Genomic DNA, 21024 nt, shown 5'->3' with positions numbered 1-21024 from the left:
TTAGTGCATTTAATTAGAGTTTACTGTGAATCAGGGGAAAGAGTGGAAAAGATGGTTACGTTAGAAAGCAAGATGGAGGTCTGGGCCAGACCCAGGCTCTGTCCCTTACAGAGTGTGATGGGGGGCAGTGCATTGGCATCTTTGTACCCCCATGTCCTCATCTGTGATATGGGGACAGTGAGGGAGAGAGCCATGGCACATACCTATAACGTGCCTCATGTGCAGCAGGCACTCAGTAAGCGGTGTTATTTTCGTTGCTGTCATTACTTTTTTTTAAACCTTTTTAAAATTTTTAATTTTAGAGATCGAGCATGAGCAGGTGAGAGGGGCGGGGGTGGGGGGGAGAGAATCCCAAGCAGGCTCCACGCTTATCAGTGCAGAGCCCGACGTGGGGCTCGATCCCACGACCCTGGGATCGTGACCTGAGCCAAAATCGAGAGTTGGACACTCAACCAACTGAGCCACCCAGGCGCCCCTGTCATTAGTTCTATGAAAAGATCTCAGGCCGCCTGGGTGGCTCAGTTGGTTGAGTGTCCGACTTTGGCCCAGGTCGTGATCTTGCGGTCGGTGGGTTCAAGCCTTGCGTTGAGCTTTGGGCTGACAGCTCAGAGGCTGGAGCCCTGCTTCGGATTCTGTGTCTCCCTCTCTCTCTGCGCCTCCCCCCGCCCTCCCACTCTGTTGCTCTCTGTCTCCCAAAATAAGAAATTTAAAAAACAAAATTTTTTAAAGACCTTGATGGGGTTTTGTGAAGCTTATGAGATAGTATTGTAGTCACAGACCGGGCGGCTTAAACAACCGATGGTTCCGGCGGCTGGGAGTCTCAGGTCAAGGTGCCAGCATGGTTGGCTCCTGGTGAGATCTTTCCCCTTGGCTTGCAAATGGTGGCCTTCTTGCAGTATGCTCACACGGCCTGTCTTCTGTGCACACGCATGTGCATCTCTCTTCTGACACGGACACCAGCCATACTGGATCAGGGGCCCACCCTTATGACCTCAGTTAACCTGAGTTACCCCTCTCAAGGCCTTATCCCCACAGGTAGGGTTAACCCTCACTTTGGGAGTTAAAGCTTTCACGTGAATTTTGAGAGGGTAGAGCTCAGTCCACAATAGATGGTCAAGGGTCTGCCCTGTAGTAGAGGTTCAGGAGCAGTGAAGTCCATGTGTTTGGCTAATAGTGTGCTTCGAGGCATTAAAAACTTCAGAGAACTCCCCGTGGTCCGGGAAAGCCGACCCTAACAACTGGTGCAGACGGACTTTGTTTCCTGATGTTCCGTAGTGAAGTATTTGCACGTGAGTGGGATGATAGCTTTGACCTCAGCATCTCAGACTTTGATGTCCCATGAATCCCCTAGGGGTCTTGGCAAAGTGTGCATTTGGCATAGCAGACGGGGTGGGAGGGGTGGGGGGGGGGTGTGCACGGGCGGAGGTTCCTCATTTCACCCACCTCCCAGGTGATGCCCGTACCGCTGGTCCCCGGACCACGCTTTGAGGCAGTGATGCTGTGCGGTAGCCACTAGCCACACGTGGCTATTTCGGTGTCCATCTCAAATGAACTAAAATTAAAAACCCGACTGCTGAGTCAAACGAGTAGCTACATTTCAAGTGTGTTTCTTTGCAGAAACCTCGAATGGGGCAGCCGCGTCTAAAAGAGAGAGTGGTAAGCTTCCTTCATCCGGGGCCTTGTAGGAGTTGCCCTTTGTGTGGTCTTACAGCCCTGGAGGTCAGAAGCCCAAAATGGGTCTCGCTGGGCCAGAATCAAGGTGTTGGCAGAGCTGGGTTCTTCTGGCGGCTCTCGAGGAGAATCTGTTTCCTTGCCTTGCCCGTAGCTTCTAGAAGTTGTCCACCTTCTTGGTCCGTGGCCCCGTCCTCCCTCCACCTTCCAAGCCAGCAGTGTCTGCTCTGGTCTTTGTCAAGATGCCATCTTCCTCTGATTCTGCTTTTTTCTTCCCCATTTAAGGACGCTTGTGATTACGTTGCCCACCCCCCCACTGGGATTATCCAGAATAATCTCCTTATCTTAAGGTCAGCCGATTAGCACCCTTACTTCCATCTGCAACCTTAATTCTCTCTTACCATGTATCACAATTTGTTTACAGGTTCCAAGTACTGTATTATGGCCAGGATCTCGTTGGGGGTGGGGTGATGTTATCAGGCCTAACACTGGGCCAGACAGTAAATACTTTTGGCTTTGCCGGACTACACAGTCTCTTTCTCAACTGTGCAACCCAGCCTTTGCAGTGTGAAAACAGCCAGAGACAGCACACATACAAACAGGCCTGGCTGTGTGACTTCTTTTTTCGTCTTTAACTTTCTTCTGGAAAATTATAAACACACAAAAAGGGAGACTAGTGCTTGATTTCACATGTACCCGTCAGGCAGTGGTTTTTATTTTTTTAACACTTTTTTTTTAAGTTGACTTATTTGTTTTGAGAGAGAGAGAGAGAGAGAGAGAGAGAGAACACGAGTGGGGGAGGGGCCGAGAGAGGGAGACAGAGGATTGGAAGGGGGTTTTTGCTGACAGTAGATAGCCCAATGCAGGGCTCAAACCCATGCCGTGAGATCATGACCTGAGCTGAAGTCGGACGCTTAACCCACTGAGCCACCCAGGTGCCCCAGGCTGTGGTTTTTATTTTTTCTAATTTAGTTTTTTAATGTTTATTTTTGAGAGAGAGAGAGAGAGAGTACGAGTGGGGAAGGGGCAGAGAGATGGGGAATCCAAAGCAAGCTCCAGTCTCCAAGCTGTTAGCACAGAGCCTGACATGGGGCTCGAACTCACGAACCATGAGATCATGACCTGAGCCAAAGGTGGATGCTTAACCCACTGAGCCATCCAGGGGCCCCAGGCCGTGATTTTTAAATCTTATTTTATATTTTGCTGTACTTGACTGTCTGTACCAAAGATCTGTTACTCTTGTAATCCGGAACGAAGAAAAAACTCACAAAGATGTAAACATCAGAGCATCTAGGAAGTGTGAGGAAAGCCACCACCACGTTTCGAGGCTAAAAAGGAAAAAGGCACAAATGGGGCTGATGGAACTTTTGTCCTTTCTGTACTTCTCTTCCGTGAGCCTGAGAATTAGGCAAGCTCCGGGCGTTCTTAGGGTAAGAGGCAGGCCCAGTTACCTGGGCTGTTGGTCAGACCCTTTTCAAATAGGACATCTGCTTGCTCATGCCTCCAGAAGTCTCCTTGTGAAACTTAGTACTAAGTGAGGTAAGGGAATCGCATGCAAGCGGTTAGGTGCAATAATCCAGTTCTGAAAGATTCACTTTAAGACAAATGAACCATGTAGTTGCCAGAATGATGCAGGGAGGGAGCCCCGGCCATTGGGGAGGGGGGAGCGGCGCAGCTGGGGCACAGATGGTCCCCTGGTTTTACCCCTTTGCGTCCAAATTTTCTGTGGTGTGACGTTGTGTGAGATGTGCATGTAGCGGACCTGGCACGCGGTGTCCGTGGTGTGGTTGGTGTGTCAGAGGCGGGGGTGGGGTTCTTTCCTAAGCTGCTCCGTATCTCTTACTGCATGAACAGAAGAAGTTCAGAGCCCTGCCGCCAGGCCTTCTTAGGCATCACCGCAATGCTTTGGCACAACGAGGGGTGTCCAAAGGATCGCCGTCATCCCGTTTTTCCCGATGAGGAAATTGAAGGCCTATCCAGGGAAATGACTTGCCCAAGGTCTCCCGGTGTCCTCAGCAGAGCTGACGTGAAGCCTCGTCCCCTGGCCCTTCTCCTGTGCTGCTGCACTGCTCCCCCCACCCCCCGCCCGCCCCCAAACACCTTTATTTGGGCTCATTCCACCTGCTCGCTGACGTGGATCTCAGGCCACCCTTACCCGTAAGACGTGTCCGGAGGCCCGGGGCACCCGAGCCAACTCCGGATTCAGAACTTGCACTTTCCAGCAGCGTGTCCTATACGTGACACGATACCCCGAGGTATCTGGGCTGGCCGCGCTCCCTCATCAAAAAGTAACACTTCTGTAGCCAGACTTCGTAACATTCACACAGAGCTGGACAGACAAAGGTGGAACGGCCTCAGACAGCCTTTGTCAACCACACGGGCCTGGCGCAAACTTAAAGAAATTCTTTGGGCTTTTCGAGCTGTGGGGTTTGGGAACGGCGGGGAGGGGATCGTGGGCCTACGCTCCGAGTCGTTCCCTTGTCCCTCACGTGCCAGTGATGTTGGGGAGAGGTCATTGGTCCTGTTTGTGCCTCAGTTTCTCCGTCTGTGACAGCGATGGCTCAGGACCCGGTCTCGTCAGGACTTGACACTCCTCTCTGTATATATAGCCTGCAGTATTTGTAGGGCGTGTTTTCTAGAGCATCACATTGCTTTCTGGGTTGAGGCACAACACTGTGCCTTTGTTTCTGAGACATTCCATTGGCCAGTTTGGGCCTTTGACTGTGGCTTCTGTCTGCTCCTGGTTGCTTTCTGACATCAGTCCCTTGGCCCTTGTCTGCTCCTTGGGGAAGTGGCTTGCAGCTGATTTGGTTCATGCGTTTCTCTGCCAGTCTGGGACCCCTGAGCTTTGGGCTGCAGTCGTAATCCTGTCTAAAATCCAGTCATGTGACTTTAGCCAGGTCACTCCTCTGAGAAGCAAGGGCCAGGCCACCTGGTTGGATAGCTAGGTGACCAGTGTGCAGGAGTGGAGAAAACCCACTTAGGGACGGTGAGGAATAAGGCTGGTCGGGAAGATGGGTCGTTTATGTGTGCCACATTGTAGCATGTGATGCGTTTGCCGGTGAGAGGGCGTGGCTCACAAGGCCAAGGGTTTACTTGAGCCGAGGTCCCTGAGTTTTTAGAGCAGGGGGCAAGAAGATCCAAACTGTCTGTCGGCAAGAACCACCTGGAACAGAAAAAGCTACAATAAATTGACTTTATCCTGCAATTCCTTTACTGAGGTAGAAAGGGTGATCTGATCTTATTTCTGGAGATGCTTAAAGAAAATGTTTATCAAAATCATTCACTAGAGCATTAGACCAGTTACTGATCTTATTTCGTTGCCTCACCAGAGTAACTGAGAGAATATGAAACCATAATATATTCTCTATATTTTGCACGTATAATATTTACATATGTATGCATATGTAATACATAATAGCCTCTAATCTAACAAGTGATTTAGACCACCTGGCCAAGCGATGAGATTATTTGAACATTTCAGAAACACAATTTTGGCAAGTTTTTGGAGGTCTTTTTAAAAAAAAAGAAAAGGCAAGGGGTGCCTGGGTGGCTCAGACAAGGGACGACTTCAGCTCAGGTCATGATCTCGTGGTTCGTGGGTTCGAGCCCCATGTCAGGCTCTGTGCTGACAGCTCGGAACCTGTAGCCTGCCTCAGATTCTGTCTCCGTCTCTCTTTGCCCTTCCCCTGCTCGCGTGCGCCCTCTTTCTCTCTCAAATATAAACATTAAATTTTTTTAATTAAAAAAAAGGCGAGAATAATTTTATGACCGTAAGCCAAAAGCAGACAAGGTCAGTTTTACAGTTTCACAAGCGTACTTACCTGGTCTGCCTTCCAAAGAATTAAAGGTGAATGACAGGGATCCGTAGGAGTGTTCCTGCAGCTACTAGAAAAAAGCATGGGCAGTGGTGGAAAAGTGGAATCAACAGAGAGGCAGATTGATCCTTTATTTTCTTCATGCCTGAGTGTATGTGTTAAGCCTATGTGCACTGTGTTGTTTTTATGTGTGATTATTTGTTACCCGGTACTTGGCTGAAGGTCGGCGTAATAAAGAAGGTAATTCAAGCTTAAAAGAAAATAAGCTGCCTGGACGTGTGTGTGCAGCAGGTCAGAGGAGAGAGCTGTCAGCAGGCGAGAAGAATGAGACAGGGCACGGGTTCAGGAGAGGACAGAAACACAGGAGACACACGGCCAAAGACCAACACCAGGCGGGAGGGGCCGAGGAGTTAAGTAGCAATGAGGGCCGGAGAGCATGGTTCCGCATCAGCAAGATTCCGTCTGGAATCCCAGCTGCACTGTTGGTGATGTGGCTGTGTGTGAGTCTCCTCCCTATTTAATTTTTTTCCTAACGTTTATCTATTTTTGAGAAAGAGAGAGAGAGACACACACAGAGCGCAAGTGGGGGAGGGGCAGAGAGGGAGACCCAGAATCCGAAACAGGCTCCAGGCTCTGACCTGTCAGCACAGAGCCCAGTGACGGGCTTGAACCCACGAACCGTGGGATCGCGACCTGAGCTGAAGCCGGACACTCAACCGACTGAGCCACCCAGGCGCCCCTCTCCTCTCTGTTTAAGCTCCGGATCTTCCTCATGTGTCCCTTGAGGTTACATTAGCAACCCTGTCTCTCTTAGCTAGTGCTGAGTAACAAATGACCCCAGTACTAAGTGGCTTAAAAACCTCTACTATTAGGAGTCACAGTTCTTTGGGCAGGAAATTGGCTGGGGCGCAGTGGAGCCAGCTCTGAGCCCCAAGAGGTTCTCAACTCACTTGCCTGGCACCTCACCTGAGTTGTCCCAGCCTGTTGGGGTTAGGCATATGGGGCTTGGTGTTCTCTGTCACCGGGAACCTTGTTCTCCTTCGCAGAGGCCTTGGGTCACTGGCTCTTGCCAAAGTGCCTTTTAGCACAGCCACTAGATTGTGACATGGCAGCTCTATGCCCCCAGGACTGCACAGGTGGATGCCGCCTCTCTCTTAGTTTCCTTTTCATGGCTGAATAATATTCCAGTGTGTGGATATACATCTCATTTATCTGTTCACCAGCTGGTGGACATTTGGTGTTTGTACCTTGTACCTGTTAATAGTCCTGCTGTGGACGTCTACCTGTACAAGTCTGTGAGTGTAGGTTTTCAGTGTTCTTGGGGAGATTGATAGGAGTGGATTTGCTGGGTTGGGTGGTAACTGCCAGGCCTTCTTAAAGCTTTAACCTACACCGGGCAGAGCATGGTTCCACTGCATTCTCTAGAGCAAATTGTAGCACCCCTCCCCCCACTGCCATCAAGCGTCAAGAGGGGGAACTGACACAGGGGCCTGATTGTCTGGAGGGGTTCATCTGGGTCCTCATGTAAAGCCCTCAGTGTGGAACCTGACATGTAGCAGGGACTCAACAAATGTCATTCTCTTTATTACTAAGAAGAATTCAAAACTGGGGCAGTGGGCAAAATGCACACTGTTAGGATTTAGATGGACATCCGTCAGGAGGCCTGATGGCAAATCCACGTTCAGGATTTGGGAGATTACGGGCACGCTTCTGATTAGCTGTGTCCGAGTCAGAAGATGATGGCTGGAGGCTACTAGAGGTCAGAATAACCCCAGCACTGGATGAGAGGACGAGGACACACCACATCTTCATTCTAGAAAATGGGGAACTTCGGGCACAAATGTCATAAGAAAAATCACCTGGCATTCTGCCTGTCAGAGATAACGGCTGTAAATATTTTGGCTTCTTTCGTTCCAGTATTTTTTCTGTGCATCATGTCCAAGAAGTATACATGTTTTTATAAAACCAAAATGATGATCGCAAGATATATAGTTCATATATTGCATTTTAACATTTAATATGAAATCGGGAGCATCCCATGTTGTTCAGCACTGATTTCAGTGCCTAGATTATCTGTCATCGGTCTATGTATCTTTTTATTTATCTATTTTGAAAGTGTCGTGTACAGCGTGGTGAATTTCTACACGTTGCGTATACCATAAAACAAGACCACTACCCAGGTGGAGTTAGAGAATCTTGTGGTCCCTTTCTGTCCGTAACCTTCCCAATTGCACGAATCGACCCCTAATTTGTTTACATACTTTGCTTTTACTGAACACTTGGGTTGCTTCTAATTGTTTACCCGTACACACGATGCTGCCGTCTACTTCCCCATATGTACACGTTTGTCTACATCTGATTGCTTTCTTTGGACACATTTCGGAAGTTGTGAAATACTGGGTCAAAGGGTATGAACATTTGGAATTGCTGTCCAACATCTTTCATAGTGTTCCTATCCGCAGTGGCTCTGCCCTCCCTGGTGCACCTGCTGCTCTGCTCAGACCATACAATTATGGTGTTGTATTACTGGGCCCCCAACCTGTTTCCTGCGCTTGGCTTCAAAACTAGATCCTCCAGAGCAGGCTCTGTGCCTGCATCCCCCTACTTGGACCCACAGTGAAATTATTTGTGTTCTCTTGTCTGTCTTTGAAGCCCTTGCTAAGAGCAGTGACCTTTCAGGGGACTATTCAAAACCAATTGAAATCGGTTTCGCTTTTAGAATAAGCAGGACTTGCCGCAAAGCCAAGCAGAACTCTGAAGCCCATCTCCGAGATCACTGATAGGGCTGAAGGAGCTAACAGAGGACAGCGTTTTTTAAAAATTCCCACCAGATGTTAAATTCAGAGCGAACAAAGGGGTCCGAGTAGGGTGGTGGTTTACTCACATTTTTCCTATTATTCATCGAAGGCCTCACATAACCTTATTGGGGTAAGTCCAATAACTTTAAATTGCACAGCTCCCAGGGGTGTAGGTGTCTAAAGGGGGTACAGCCTCCTTTCACTTCAGAAATGAGTCCGCTGGGCGAGCCCCTACTGTTATTACTTGCCACCATGTGGTGTTGCTGTGGAAGATTGGTCCTAAGTAGTTGTGCGAACCGGCTTGCTCGCAGCTCCCTTCTGTGATGCCCTTGCTTATGCGGCTTGGGCCTACAGTGAAACGAGCCCACTCCCTTTACCTCCGAGCTTGGCTGAGGACGCTCTACGCTCAGGCTCCTAAAACTACCTTCCTGCCACTTCCCATGGCAAGGGCAAGTCATGGGCTCGGAGCCTCTTGCCCTTTGGGGAGCCACCTCACTAGGAGGTAAGGCAGCCTTTTCAGGGGCATTACAAGCACAAAATATCTTGTCTTCTCAGGACAGTGGGGTGGGTGTCCTCTGAACCTAATTTAAAGGACACATTGCTGAAGAAGAACCATTACAGCAAAGGGGATTTACCCTGAGCCCTGCCTTTGTGTAACTGATAGGAGCCATTTCAAGTGTCTCTTCCTTGAAGCAGAAAGTCTTGCTAGGTGAACTGCAGTATCTGTCTTGGACCTAAGGGAAGCTAACGTTTTCAAGACTACCATTGAGTGGCGATCTCATTTAATTTTACTACTACATATATGTTAAATGTGGAATAAAACTATATATATATATATATATATAACTAAAACTATGCAGATATATATATATATAGTTATCTGCATGAATAGGTGCATCCTAATGTGTATATAGTATTATACTTAACATTTCGTTAAATATTTATGGAGCCCCACTGTGTCCCCCATCTATGGAACTGAACAGTTAATACCTCTGTCTGGGTGTGTGTATACAGCTGTCATGTATTGGTGACATGTTCATTCACTTATTTCAAAAATATGTAATAGGCAGTGTTCTAATGGGGACACTGAGTGGAGTCAGTGCCCTTACAGAACTCAGTCATCTTAATGTTGCCTCTTAGTTTTAAAAAGGGCAGGTAAGTTGAGTGTTTTCCAAATTTTTTCTTAAATGACCTGGCCCATGCAAAACAAATTGCTTATGTCTATGTGATCCTTGATTAAAAAAATAAATAAGAGACTGTACATCTGAGTTAGAAATTAAAAGAAAGGCAGGACCAGAATATGCTTGGAGGGAGAGCTTGTTTATTTTGCTTATCTGAAGTGAGATAAAGAGTATCTCCAAATGGGCTGGTTTCCAACCTGGACCATGTACACAAAGCACCTCATTCTAGGAGGGAGAGTGAGTAAATTAAAAAGAAGTTTTTTGCCCATGTTTATTTTCTCCTGCAAGTGTGATGTAAAACTTTTCACATGTGCAGAAGGAAGCAGACACAACCACGTGCAGAAACAGCCGTTTTTGCAAAAACGCTTCCCAGAAGCATGACAAATGCAAGACTCACAGGTGTAGCACAGATCCAAGGCGCGTGTGTGGTTCTCATCAGCTGCCTCGCTCCTGTTTTAAATCTAGGTCTTCCTGTAACAACAAAAAAATTTATTTCTCCGGAGGCTGCGGCTAATAATCCACTCAGCCTGCCTTTTCACCCCTTCTCATAACAGTATTTCTAACAGGGCTTCCAGAGAGCGAGCGAGCGCTGGAGCTAGCAGAGCAGTGAGAAAAAAAAAAAAAAAAAAAAAAAAAAGGCAGTAAAGTGGAGATGGGAAAGAGACTCTCTAGACTTGACGTTTAATTCTGGGTTTGACCTGTAACTCTGGGTGACCTTGGGCCTCAATTTCTTCCTTTGTGAAATGTATTGTTCAGAGAATGAGGGTTTCATTTTTTCCAGCATCTCCACGCAAAGCAGGGTGGGTCTTTTAAACCAGTGGTTCTCAACAGGGGACGTTCTGCCTGCCAGGGGACCTCTGGCGATGACTGGACATTTTTGGTTGACCTGACTGGAGGAGAGAGTGCTCCTGGCGTTTAGTAGGTAGAAACCCAGGATGCTGAATATCTTAAAATGCACAGGACGGCCCCTACAACAGTGAGCCGGCCGCAAATGTCACTGGTGCCCAGGATAAGAAACCCTGGCGTTGACACACGTTTGCAACGTTGGGGGTCGGTGGGCTCAAGGGGCTGGCTTTGGGGCTTTCTAGCTGGAGTGAGGGCTCTCCCGAGAGGCGCTTCGCTGTCTCATGTGTTGGTGATCCCAGCACGCGAGGCACTGCAGACCCCCGCCCTCGGGAGGGGTGGGGGCATCCCTCTGCTCCTCTAAAGATGACCCTTCCGCGCGCATTATCACAACGTGGACTTGGCTCCCTCGCCTCCAGGAACGGCGATCGAGGGACTGGGGACCCCAGGCTCGGAAAACTTGTCAACTTCTCCCGCCCACGACTCCCGTCACCTCCTTCGGTACGGGGAAGGCTTTTCTCCCCAACGAAGAGTCCTTCCGCCGCCAACCCTGAGGCGGCCGACCGGAGTGCCCAGGTTCAAGGACTCGGCGCGCACCGCCCGTTTCCGTCGGAAACCTCAGCTCCCCAGGGCCCAGCCGGGGGCGGGGCCTCCAAGCGGCGGCCGTTGCCCCGCCCAACCGCCTCCCAACGGCTACCTCCGGCGGGCGGTGGGCGGGGTGGGGAGGCGGACCAGTACGCCTGCGCGCGCATGCGTGGGGGTGCGGGGCGTGGCTCGCGCGCGGCCCCGCCCAGACCCGGCGTCTCTGCCCGCCCTATCTCCCAACCTCCTCAGCGTGGCGCCGACGCTGCGTGCGGCGCGGGTTACCCAGAGTGCTCCGCGCAGGGGCAGCTCACTGGAGTTTGGTTCTCGAGGCGGCGGCAGCAGCGGCGGCGGCTCCGGTGGCTCCTCCTCCTCCTCTGGTGGCGGTGGCGGTGGCGCCCCGGGCCCGAGCCCCGGCTCCCCTCTCCGCCACCCCGCGTGCCCCCTCCTTCCCCGGCACCGCGGGGAACATGAGGCTCCGCTCCCGGAGGCCGGCGAGTGAGTGACCCCCGTCCCCCGCCTCAGCCCGCCCGCCCGCTGGCCCGGCCGCTCCCCCCCGCCTCGCCCAGGCAATGACAGCGGCTCCGGCGTCTCCGCAGCAGATCAGGGACCGGCTGCTGCAGGCCATCGACCCCCAGAGCAACGTAAGAACCCGCTGCGCGGGCCGGGACGGAGGCCGCGTGGGCCCGGGACCCTCCCCCTCCCCAATGCCCCTCGCCCGCCGGGCTCCGGGGAACCCGCCCGACGCCCACCTGCCCCCGAGGGCCGCTGCCATCCCGGTCTCTCGCCCCACGGGCCCGAGCCGGGGGCAGGTCAGGCAGTCTGGCGGCGCTGGGTACGTGAGGCCGAGGCTTCCGTGCGGCCTGGGCGGAGGGAGCAGAAGGGAACTGAGGCCAGAGCTTTGCCTTTTCTTCCGCTCCAGATGTATGACCCTTACTGCTCCTTACGAAGCTCACCCGCCTTGCCCTTCCCCGGGGACCCGCGACCCCCGGGAAGTCTTCCCGGCGGGGGGAGGGGAGGGAGAAAGGCTGTGGAGCAACTGGTGTCCGGGGTATGACTCGGGCGCCTGTGCCGCCTGTGTCTCGGCCTTCTGGGTGATCAGGAAAGTCCTCCTTTCCTCTTCTCCCGGCTGGAAGCATCTTCCTGGCTTCAGAGGGACCCCCCCTCCCCGCCCCCAGCCTACTTTGCCCTTAGCCGGGTGCCCAGGGCGCGTGGAGAGTCCCCCCTTGGTTCTGCGAGTGGACATGCCTTTGCCGAGTCCCTCCTGGGATCGCTGCCGACGGTAGATGATCGTGGGGAGGGTGGGATCCTTCCTGTTGCCTTTCTAGGCCTAAATGCCCATTGCGTCTTCTGACCAAGCCAGAGCCCCGCTTTTTGGTGTGAATTAGAGGTGGTGATTTTCTTTCCTGTTCTTCAAGAACGCTCCTTCGGCTATTACTTCCCCCCACCTGAGGGTTCCGGCTTGGTGGCTTGTCACTTAGAGGGTCAGGGTCAACCCCAGGGTGTTGCTTTCTTAGATGGTCCTCCACCGAGGCTACTGTTTGCAGAGGGATCTTCTCTGCCCCTCTTCGCGTGTGTAGGGGAAGACTCGTAGTGTCTCCCCTCATGTTTTCTCAAAGGGATTGTTGGCAGTAGGGGTCATTTTCTCCTGTGGCAGGAGCAGGTTGAGCAGTAGGAAGATGTTGTGGCAGGTATGAGATGAGCCCCTGCATTTGCTGGGAGACCAGGAAGTGGCCATTGAGATCACTTTTTAATATGCTGGAGATCCAAGGAAAAAACCTTTTTGTCTTGGGCCAGGTAACTCCGGTTTCTCTCACTGTAGGGTTTTTGTTTTTCCTTTACATTGGTTTGACTAATTACTCTTAGGGCTGTGCTTTAGCCTGGTATTTTTGGAATAATTCACATTGGCTTGTATAATTTTGGTAGAAATTGAGGAGTTACGGTGTCTGTAAGTCTCTGGTTTTTGTATCATAAGTAATCCTCTTGTCCCTAGTCTTCAGGCCCCATTAAGATCGACTTGGTGGTAATTGTCTTCAACAAATGTTGTATACATTTTTGTTATGACTTTGGGGGTGGAGTAGGCACAAGCTATATAAAACCTTCCAGAATATTTTGCAGTAACTGGAGCCGCTGCAGTTCCTAAGACTGAAATATTAGAGAATAAAACAAATGACATGAAAAATGAAAGCTTGGTGACTTTTGCATCTTTTGTCCAGAGTGTAATTTCTTGAATTCCACGTGCTTGTTTGCCTTCGGGGAATCTGAGAGGTTGCTGAGATATTAGCACTGATCCTTAATGCCACCTAGGAGAGCTTTGGGATCAGGAGGCGCTTTGACAGGCAGTCATGATATGTTGTAGATTAGGTAGGGCAGTGACCTCAGAGGTTCCAGTATTGTGTAAGGCTGTAATCTAAAGGGTTCCTAGGGGGAGAGGAGAGGAGGGCAACGAGGAAGGGGGGTTAGCCAGAAGCGGGAGAGGAAACAAATCTCATTTTTGTTGTATTTTAGTGTGTACAGTGGTGTTCATTCATAGGAGCCCATGGTTGCTGTAATGGCATGGGGTTCACATGTCAAATGGCTTGTCTGGGGGGACTTAGTGATGGGTGTGCATAGAGTCCTGCTAAATGTGAGCGTGGTGGATGGAATTGGGAAACTGTCTCTGGATACGAGTGATGAGGAAAGTGCCTCCTTTAAATGCTGCCATTGCCAGTGACCATCTGTGAGCATTGTTAGAACCTTTTGACAGGAGCGTGGCTTGAAGCAAACCCCATATAGAAACTGGAGCCGTGGCAGAATAGGTTGCCGACAGAGGTGGTGCGACCATAATTCTGCAGTTTCTCTGGATTGACCTGGGCTCAGGTGAGTGTGAGGTAGCTCCAGGAAGGCAGTGGCGGCACCCCCTGCTTTTCTCTACCTTGACCAATTATGAACTCCACTTTGGGATAGTTAGTTGACACATATTTAAGATGCTCATGGAAAAAAAATGGGGACAGTGTTGAAGAGCCAACACTAAAATTAAACCTCTTCTGAGAGAAGCGACAGGGAATTGTGTCATGTAATGCTTACCTCTGTGGGCATGCAATTATGGTTAACAAACTTAGCTTTTGCTTGAAAAATCAATGTCAGGGCAGCTGACCTAATATCCACAAGTAGCTGAGAAGTTAGGGAAATAACAAAGTAACATTTACCGACCATCTCCTTGACAAAGGAGTTCTTAAGGGGAAAGTTGTCTGTATGTTTTCAGTTCCAGTCTCTGGAGTATTTGAATTTCTGCAACAGCAGACTCTGAGTTAATAATTTCTGCCAACTCAGTAATAAAGTAAATCCTCTACACCTCTTTTCAAAAAGCGACTAACAGTTTTTCAGAACAATCTAAGCCTTACTCTCCTTGTGGTGTATGTAGCCAGGGTGTTGAAAATCTCGGAAGCGCAGTGTGCGCGTTTCTTCCCGCTTAGTCTTCGTGGGTACAGTCAAGGGCCACGCCTTCTTCCCCTGCCCAGAAATTGGGAGTCCATCCGCCCAAGCACAGTCTTCTCAGCAGGTGATGAGCTTCTCATTTGTATTGGAACTCCTCGTTTCATGGAAGTTCAGGCTTTGCCTTCTTGACCAGAATGTAGGCTTTGCGAGCATGGCTTGTTTCTTGTCTTCTTTCTCCAGGGCTGAAGCATTAGGCGCTTTAGGGTGCTAAGTGCTGGTTAAACTGATTGAATCCTCGCATCCTTCTTGCTATACGTGCTGAAGTTTAGTCGTGTAATATTCTAATTCAGAACTCTCTAGAACCGTGAGGCACGTGGATAGAATAGGTCTGAGACGGCGGAGTGGATACTGTAACCCCATAACAAGTTGAATAATAGCACAAAGCAGGCCTTGCACAAAGCAGGTGAGCATCTCTGTAATCAGAACAGGGAGCGGCCAGAGAAGGCACTGGGGGAGAAGGGGACTTGAACTTGCCCAAGATGTCTGTGTAAAGGCCTCCTACTGATCAGGCTCTCTGGCAGGAAACTTCAGAAATGACTTTTCTTCCTAACAGTTATGCAGACGTCAGGCGCCAAGGAGAGGTGACCGAAGGGCCTCTGCAGAGAGAGACACACAAGAATGATAATTTCCCCCCCTAGGAAATTAGAAGATTAAGACGCCACCCAGCTTCTCTGGGCTGCAGGGTCTTCATGTACAAAGTGGGACTGGGAACTGGTGTATGCACCCATTAAGGCTCCTGCCGGATCCAGGGTTCAGATTCTGGAAGGGGTAGCAGAGGCTCACATGAGTTGTTCTAAAAGTTTTTTTCTTTTAATGTGAGGTGCATTATGTGAACTTACTAAAATCACAAAATTCTCACAGATACCAGAACTCTACTCAGAGATACATGCTTTACCTGACTCTGCAGCATTTGAACAGGGTCTCCTGCTTCCCCACAACAGTTCTGTAAGGGAGGGATGGTGAGCAACTGATCTCCCTTTCCTGCAGGCATAGAAACCAACAGCATAAAGACAGTAGGTGCTGTTTAAGTGGGTGCTTCCCATGGTCAGGAGAGGACAAGACGCTTTTGTTTCTTACTGACTTAATTTGAGGTGACTGCCCTAAAGTTAGGGACTTACCTGAAGTTTAAGTGACAGTGCTTCTAACTCTAAATGCCACCACACTGCTCTCAAAGGTGGAGCGATGGCTTGAGAAGAGGCCCAAGAGGTCAGTGTTCTTGAGCTGGTAAGAAAAGATGCGGGAGCCTTTTCTGTCCTACATAAGTTTATATGAGATTACAAATCGGTTTAGGTTTACCTGTGAGAGATCTAACAAGGTGATGATGTTAGACAGCCTGTCCTGGAAACATCTTACGGTTTCCGTCAGGGACAGAATCCTGGGCCAGACCATATCGTGGTGTGGCAATCGCCAACTGATGTGGAACTTTTCATGAGTATTGTGTGCTGGCTTTGTTTTCTGCTTCAAGATTACAAGCACTCATGATGTTAACTTAAAACATCATTGATCCTGCTGAAAGGAGGACTGTTACACATTGTAAAAGGGAAGACTGTTGGTTCTGATTCTCTCCAACACGTTAAAGGTTATAAAATCTAAACACGTGGACTCCCTGATCACTCTGGTTGCCCAAATGGCAATGACATTCCTGTCTTTGTTCTTCATATGTGGCCACGATAGGTGGAGAAGAGAGCAGTGTGGCATTTTATGACTTTGGGAGACAGGCAGGTAATAAGTGTGACTTGTGACGCCGGTGTGGGTCCTTGTTCTGACTCACTCTCTCCCTTAGAAGAAGGTGGATTTTACATTCTGTCTTCACAGAGGTCTGGTGGTCCTCAGAAGTGGCTTTACTTGTAATCATAGTATGTTGTCCTGCCTGGAAGTCACAGAGTCCTGGAGGATTGTCCAAGATCAGCTCGTGGGAAGGGGCCTTTGTCCTGATACAGTTGTAAGAAGACTCCATGGTCACCTGGGCTCCTGGGCTCAAGATGTAGCTGCGCGTGGCAGGACATGCACTTGAGGTTGGGTGAAGGAGAGGAGCTGTTCACCTGTGCCTCGATTTTGGTGTCTCTGCAAGCCATCTTCTCAGACAGAGCTCCAGTTTAACTGGAACCAGGCCTCAGTCCAGTCCCTAGGTGACTGCAGTTCTGTGGGCATGTCTCCTGCCCAACCCCCACTGTAAATCGCCTTCTGGAAGCTGGGGGCTTTGTCTCCATCAGTAGAAGTTGTGCCCCTTTCTTCTCCCTTATGGGAGGCTGTCCTGAGTCTGTCTGGTCCCTTTGGGACCCCTCAGCTGGTTGTTGGAGTGGGTGACTGAGTTTGTGGTTTGGCGAGTGACTGCATAGGCAGTGCGTTTTCAGCCTGGTCTTTCTAGTGCCCAGACTTGGAGCCCCCATTTGAAACTCCCCCTTTTTGCTCTCAGAGCACTGAGCTAGTATTGACATGGAGATTCCTTGATTCCTTGAACTGGGGAGTATTTCTTGCATAAGGAAGACATACCAATATTCTGCATGTGGTGTTTACAAGTGCTCTCTGAATGAATTCCAGGTCTGAGGAGGCCATACACTTAACATCTCAATTGTCAACTGATATATGCTGTTGATGGAGAAATGTGGTAAAGCTGAAAAAGGTGGCTCAGCAGTTGAATAAACATTTCTAGCCATTGCTTATGGTGTTGGGTGTGGAGGGTGCAGACCTGGAGATGCCCAGCCCCTACCCTTGAAGGACCTGGAACAGGAAGAGAATGTGCACGTGGGCAATCTGGGGTGGAGGGTGGGGATCAGCGTCAGGGGAGGCCTTACAGGGCTATAGCTCGTAGGTCCAAATGGAGGAGTTGTTCATGTTTCTTATTCAAAGGTAGTTCAGAATTCTTAAGAGCATGAAATGACTTCTAGAGCACTGTATAGTTTGTTTTCAGGGTGAAAAGTTTTACAGTCACATACAGAAAGCCAGCTCTTGGTTCATCTCTGGTCTGAGGGAGACAGAATTTGACGAATAGCTGGCAAACCCTTGAACAATTTGCCCTCTCAGCAGTGGGAGGGGAGGAGGACAAGTGTCAGGCTCTCTGGAGGACCTGGGGTCTGCTTTCAAGTATTTGAAGAGCTGTTGTACCCCGGGTTAGGTTTGCTCTGTGTGGATTTTCGAGGCAAACCTAGTAGGGGAAGGCAGGAGCTCCTGGAGGGAGGCTGTGCTGCACTTGGGGAGCTCTTGATTATTGTCCGAGCTGGCTCAAGACAGTCCAGAACCACTGTGCCAAGTGGGTGTGCACATGTATCTGGGCCCTCTGTGTGGACCCCCAGACGCCTGCCCAAAAACTCCTGGAGGTCCCGTGATGGCGTGAGGAGCCTGCTAAAAAGGAGAAAGGTCGTATCAGGTGACGTGTCATTGCCAGGCAGGTGGGGTCGAGAGCCTTTGAATGCTCCTGGGACTGCAAGGAAGTTCCCTGGCTCCATCCATCCGCTGGAGGCTGTAAAACGGATAGCCGCAGCCTACAGAACACCTAGTATGTGCCAGGTACAGTGTGGAGCGCTTGGCTTCCTGTTTGCTCTCTGAACTAGTCCTAGAGGTAGATGTTCCATCTTCCTTTCAGGAGAGAGCAGAGATTAATGATCTCCACTGTCGTGGAGGAGGCTATGGGCCTATACCCAGTGCTGGTAGGCTCAGAAGCAGTGGGCTTAACTCTGACAGTCTCTTGCCTCCTACATAAGCAGTGCCCAGGAGGGAATTTGGACTCCGCTGTGTCTTCTGTGGTTTAACCTCATAAATACAAAGTGTTTTTAAATGTTGTTTTGTGTTTCCATTTCCATCCCAGTTGGGACAGTCTTTCCCTCTTTGAAATCTTCTAGCCTAATGGCTCCTAACCTTTTTGCCTGTCAGGATCCAGTTCTGTGATCAGAAATATTCAGGGGGCTCCTGGGTGGCTCAGCCGGTTAAGTGTCTGACTCTTGATTACGGCTCAGGTCATGATCTCATGGTTCATAAGGGCAAGCCCCATGTCCGGCTCTGTGCTCACAGCGCGGAGCCTGCTTGGGATTCTCTCTCTTTCCCTCTCTCTCTGCCCCTCCCCCAGTTGTGTGCTGATGCAAAAATAATAAATTTGTGCTCTGTCTCAAAAATAAGTAAACTTAAAAAAAAAGAAATATTCAGGAACTTGCGTATATTGACAGGTGTACTTTGAGTAGCTGTTTTTTTGAGAAAATTCAAGGAAAGAAGCTACTCTTAATCTAGTCATGCTTTGAAATGAAGCTGTATCTTATCAAAACGGCGTCTGCTTAAATCTGTAAGCTAACCTTCTTTGTTTGTGTGCGACACCTAGGTTGGGACTCTCTGTACCTCACATTTGTGACCTTCTGTCATCGCTACTATTCTCTCCCAGAAACCTTTCCTGCTTTAATCCAAGACCGTCTCCCCCAGGCACTGTACATAACTTAAAAACCCTACATTCCTTCCTGCTGATAACCGGTCTTGTTGATTGCATTTTCCTTGGGGTCGCGAGCTCCTTGGTAGTGGAGCACGAGTTAATCCCCATGTTTCTAGGGCTCCCGTAGCAAGCCTGTGCTCAGAAGCTTGTTGATCTTCCTGTGAAAAGGGCCAATATCGGGAGTTAACTGTCAGCACTTACCCAGCAGACACACAGCTAGAAAGGATCGCGCTGGGATCGGGAATCCTTCCCTCCTGCCCAGTCCTCACCCACGTGCCACCACCTCCCTGGTCACCTGAGAGAGCGCAGTAGTGGGTACAAGGTCAGCATTCTGCTCTCCTGCCAGAGTCTGGGTCTTTATGCTGGGTTTGTCTACGGGATGTTTTTATGCCAGGCTGGGAGGGAAGTTGTACCTGAAATGCTTTGTGCTGTCTCTTGAACTGGCTGAGGAAAAGGCGTGAGGCATTTTTTTCCCTTCTATTTCTTGGCTGTTATTTTTTACCCCTGTGACAGGGAAAAAAGATGACTCTTGATCTCAGATCCCTGTCTGTCTGTGGACCCTGGAGATACTGTTCAAATGCTGCCTTGGGGCCCTTTTGGTCACGTGACAAACGAGACACTCTCTCTCTCTCTCTCTGGACGCTCCGCTTCCCTGGGTTTCATCAGGGCCAAAAAATGGGTGATGGTTCCTCCAGGCCATACCCTGCAGTGAGTCAGCCTTGTGGCTGCTGTGGCGGTCCCAGTCACCCATCCACTGTGGGCACAGAGTGATTTTGTAAGTGGTTGGCTGTGGCCAGCCTTGACTCCGTGGTGGGGGGGTTCTGTGATCTTCTCATGGAAGACTTAGGTGTATGTGAGCCCAGCTCACAACAAGAGCCCGGTAGGTGGCCTGGCAGTCCTCCTCCAGGCACCGGCAGCCCCCCCTGCCCTGCCCGCACTTGCACCTTTGGCCCCATCCCCTACCCGCACCTCTGGTCACACACCTGGCTCTGGGTAACCACCTGATCTACCAAGCTGGCCGCAGCTTTGCCTGCCCACAGGGCAGCTGGGTTCATTAGCTCTCTCGACCTCTCTTGCCATCAGGTCCCTGGTCCGGCTCAGGTTGGCATATGGGGTGGTGGCCACATCCTCTTTCCCCAGGTGATCCCCAAGGTAACTAACTGCCCTCTTCTTCTTAAGGCCAGCCCTTCTGGAAGCCACGTCAGGTAGACCCTTCCCAACTTTATTTGCCCCATGCATCTTGCAACTGTGCCAGGCAGGCAGTTGGCAAGCTGACTTTTTAGTGCTGTCTGTGGGGGTCAAGTGCCAGTGATGTGTGTAGGATATAAAATAGGAACGGTTTACCCTTTTTGCTGATGGTTTCACATTTGCTTCGAGTATTCTGTTGGCCAGCCTCCCCCAGAGGGAGCTCAAATGTGAAAGGGCTGATTGGCTTGTGCCACTCAAAGGCTCTGAGGTGAGTCTGTTCTCAGGTGAGGCCCTGGTTTTGTTCCATCTCTTTTGTAGTGTTCCCTCTGCGCAGTGGGGTGTCCTCCTTGTCCTTCCAACCCCTGCGGCTTTGGGATTCACCCTCTTTGACCATCAGCCAGGGGAAGAAAGACGAGGTGATGCTCTCCCAGAAGTCCCAGCACACATTTTCTGATGCCATCTATGGGCTTTGATGCAATTAGTAGGCTGTGTTGATTGGTTCACCCCTGGTGTTGGTTCCACCCAGACCGGCCCAGAATAGAGGGGATGCTCCCAGGAAACATCAGAGTCCTGTTTGTGGGAGGGGGTAGTGGTGTGGAGAACAAGCTGGCAATGTCCCCTGAGCGCGTGTGGGTTTAATCACCACTCTGGTGTGATAATACCATCAAATAGTTGGGCATGCTGGCCCGGGAGACTTGGGTCCAGAAACAAAATGGGTGTAACTGAAATGTAAGGCCTGGAGTAAGCAATGGAGTGGTTTGGATGATAGGAGGTCGCAGCATGGCGTTCTGAGCACCCACCCACAGATTCTGATTTCCCCGCAGTCACACTTGGGTACTTTGCTCTTACCTTGTGTTAAAGTGGGTGCCGGCTTGTAGCTTCTACCCCATTCTGGGCTGAGGAGCACTTGGGGAATCGAAGAGAGCCTGCCACAGTGCTGCTCATTCTCCCAAGCCCATCATCTCTCCTGGTGCTGCACCTGGTGCAGGCAGGGGAAGTGGTGCAGTCCAGGAGGCCCCGGGCTCACACAGGCCTCCTGTAGCTGTGAGGCG

At 50.4% G+C, this 21024-nt stretch overlaps 1 protein-coding gene and 1 long non-coding RNA gene across 5 annotated transcripts in view; one reads left to right on the top strand and one right to left on the bottom strand.

Annotated features, from left to right (window-relative positions):
* Positions 1 to 4054: 4054 nt before the first annotated feature.
* On the bottom strand, positions 4055 to 11167 carry LOC102900998. Of its 2 annotated transcripts, XR_439681.4 has the most exons (4): positions 10805 to 11059; positions 9866 to 9939; positions 5496 to 5559; positions 4055 to 4837 (listed from the first exon to the last, which is right to left on the bottom strand). It is a non-coding gene; the product is annotated as an uncharacterized LOC102900998 (long non-coding RNA). The 2 variants fall into 2 exon arrangements; XR_002149722.3 differs by lacking the exons at positions 4055 to 4837; positions 5496 to 5559 and having other exon boundaries at positions 9589 to 9939; positions 10805 to 11167.
* A 20-nt stretch (positions 11168 to 11187) lies between these two features.
* Positions 11188 to 21024, top strand: part of MED26 (mediator complex subunit 26) — a 52830-nt gene continuing 42993 nt past the window's right edge. Inside the window, exons 1-2 of one of the 3 annotated variants that reach the window (XM_023246877.2) lie at positions 11188 to 11537; positions 13640 to 13752. Coding sequence is in view for 1 of the 3 variants with exons in the window: in XM_023246873.2 (XP_023102641.2) it covers positions 11466 to 11537 (72 nt within the window). In the remaining 2 variants the exon portion in view is untranslated. The remainder of the gene's footprint in view (positions 11538 to 13639; positions 13753 to 21024) is intronic. The other 2 variants (XM_045047794.1, XM_023246873.2) reach the window with 2 other exon arrangements.

The sequence above is a fragment of the Felis catus genome, chromosome A2 (genome assembly GCF_018350175.1).
Source record: "Felis catus isolate Fca126 chromosome A2, F.catus_Fca126_mat1.0, whole genome shotgun sequence".
In the NCBI taxonomy this organism is placed as follows: domain Eukaryota; kingdom Metazoa; phylum Chordata; class Mammalia; order Carnivora; family Felidae; genus Felis; species Felis catus.
This window is presented reverse-complemented; position numbering and strand designations above follow the sequence as displayed.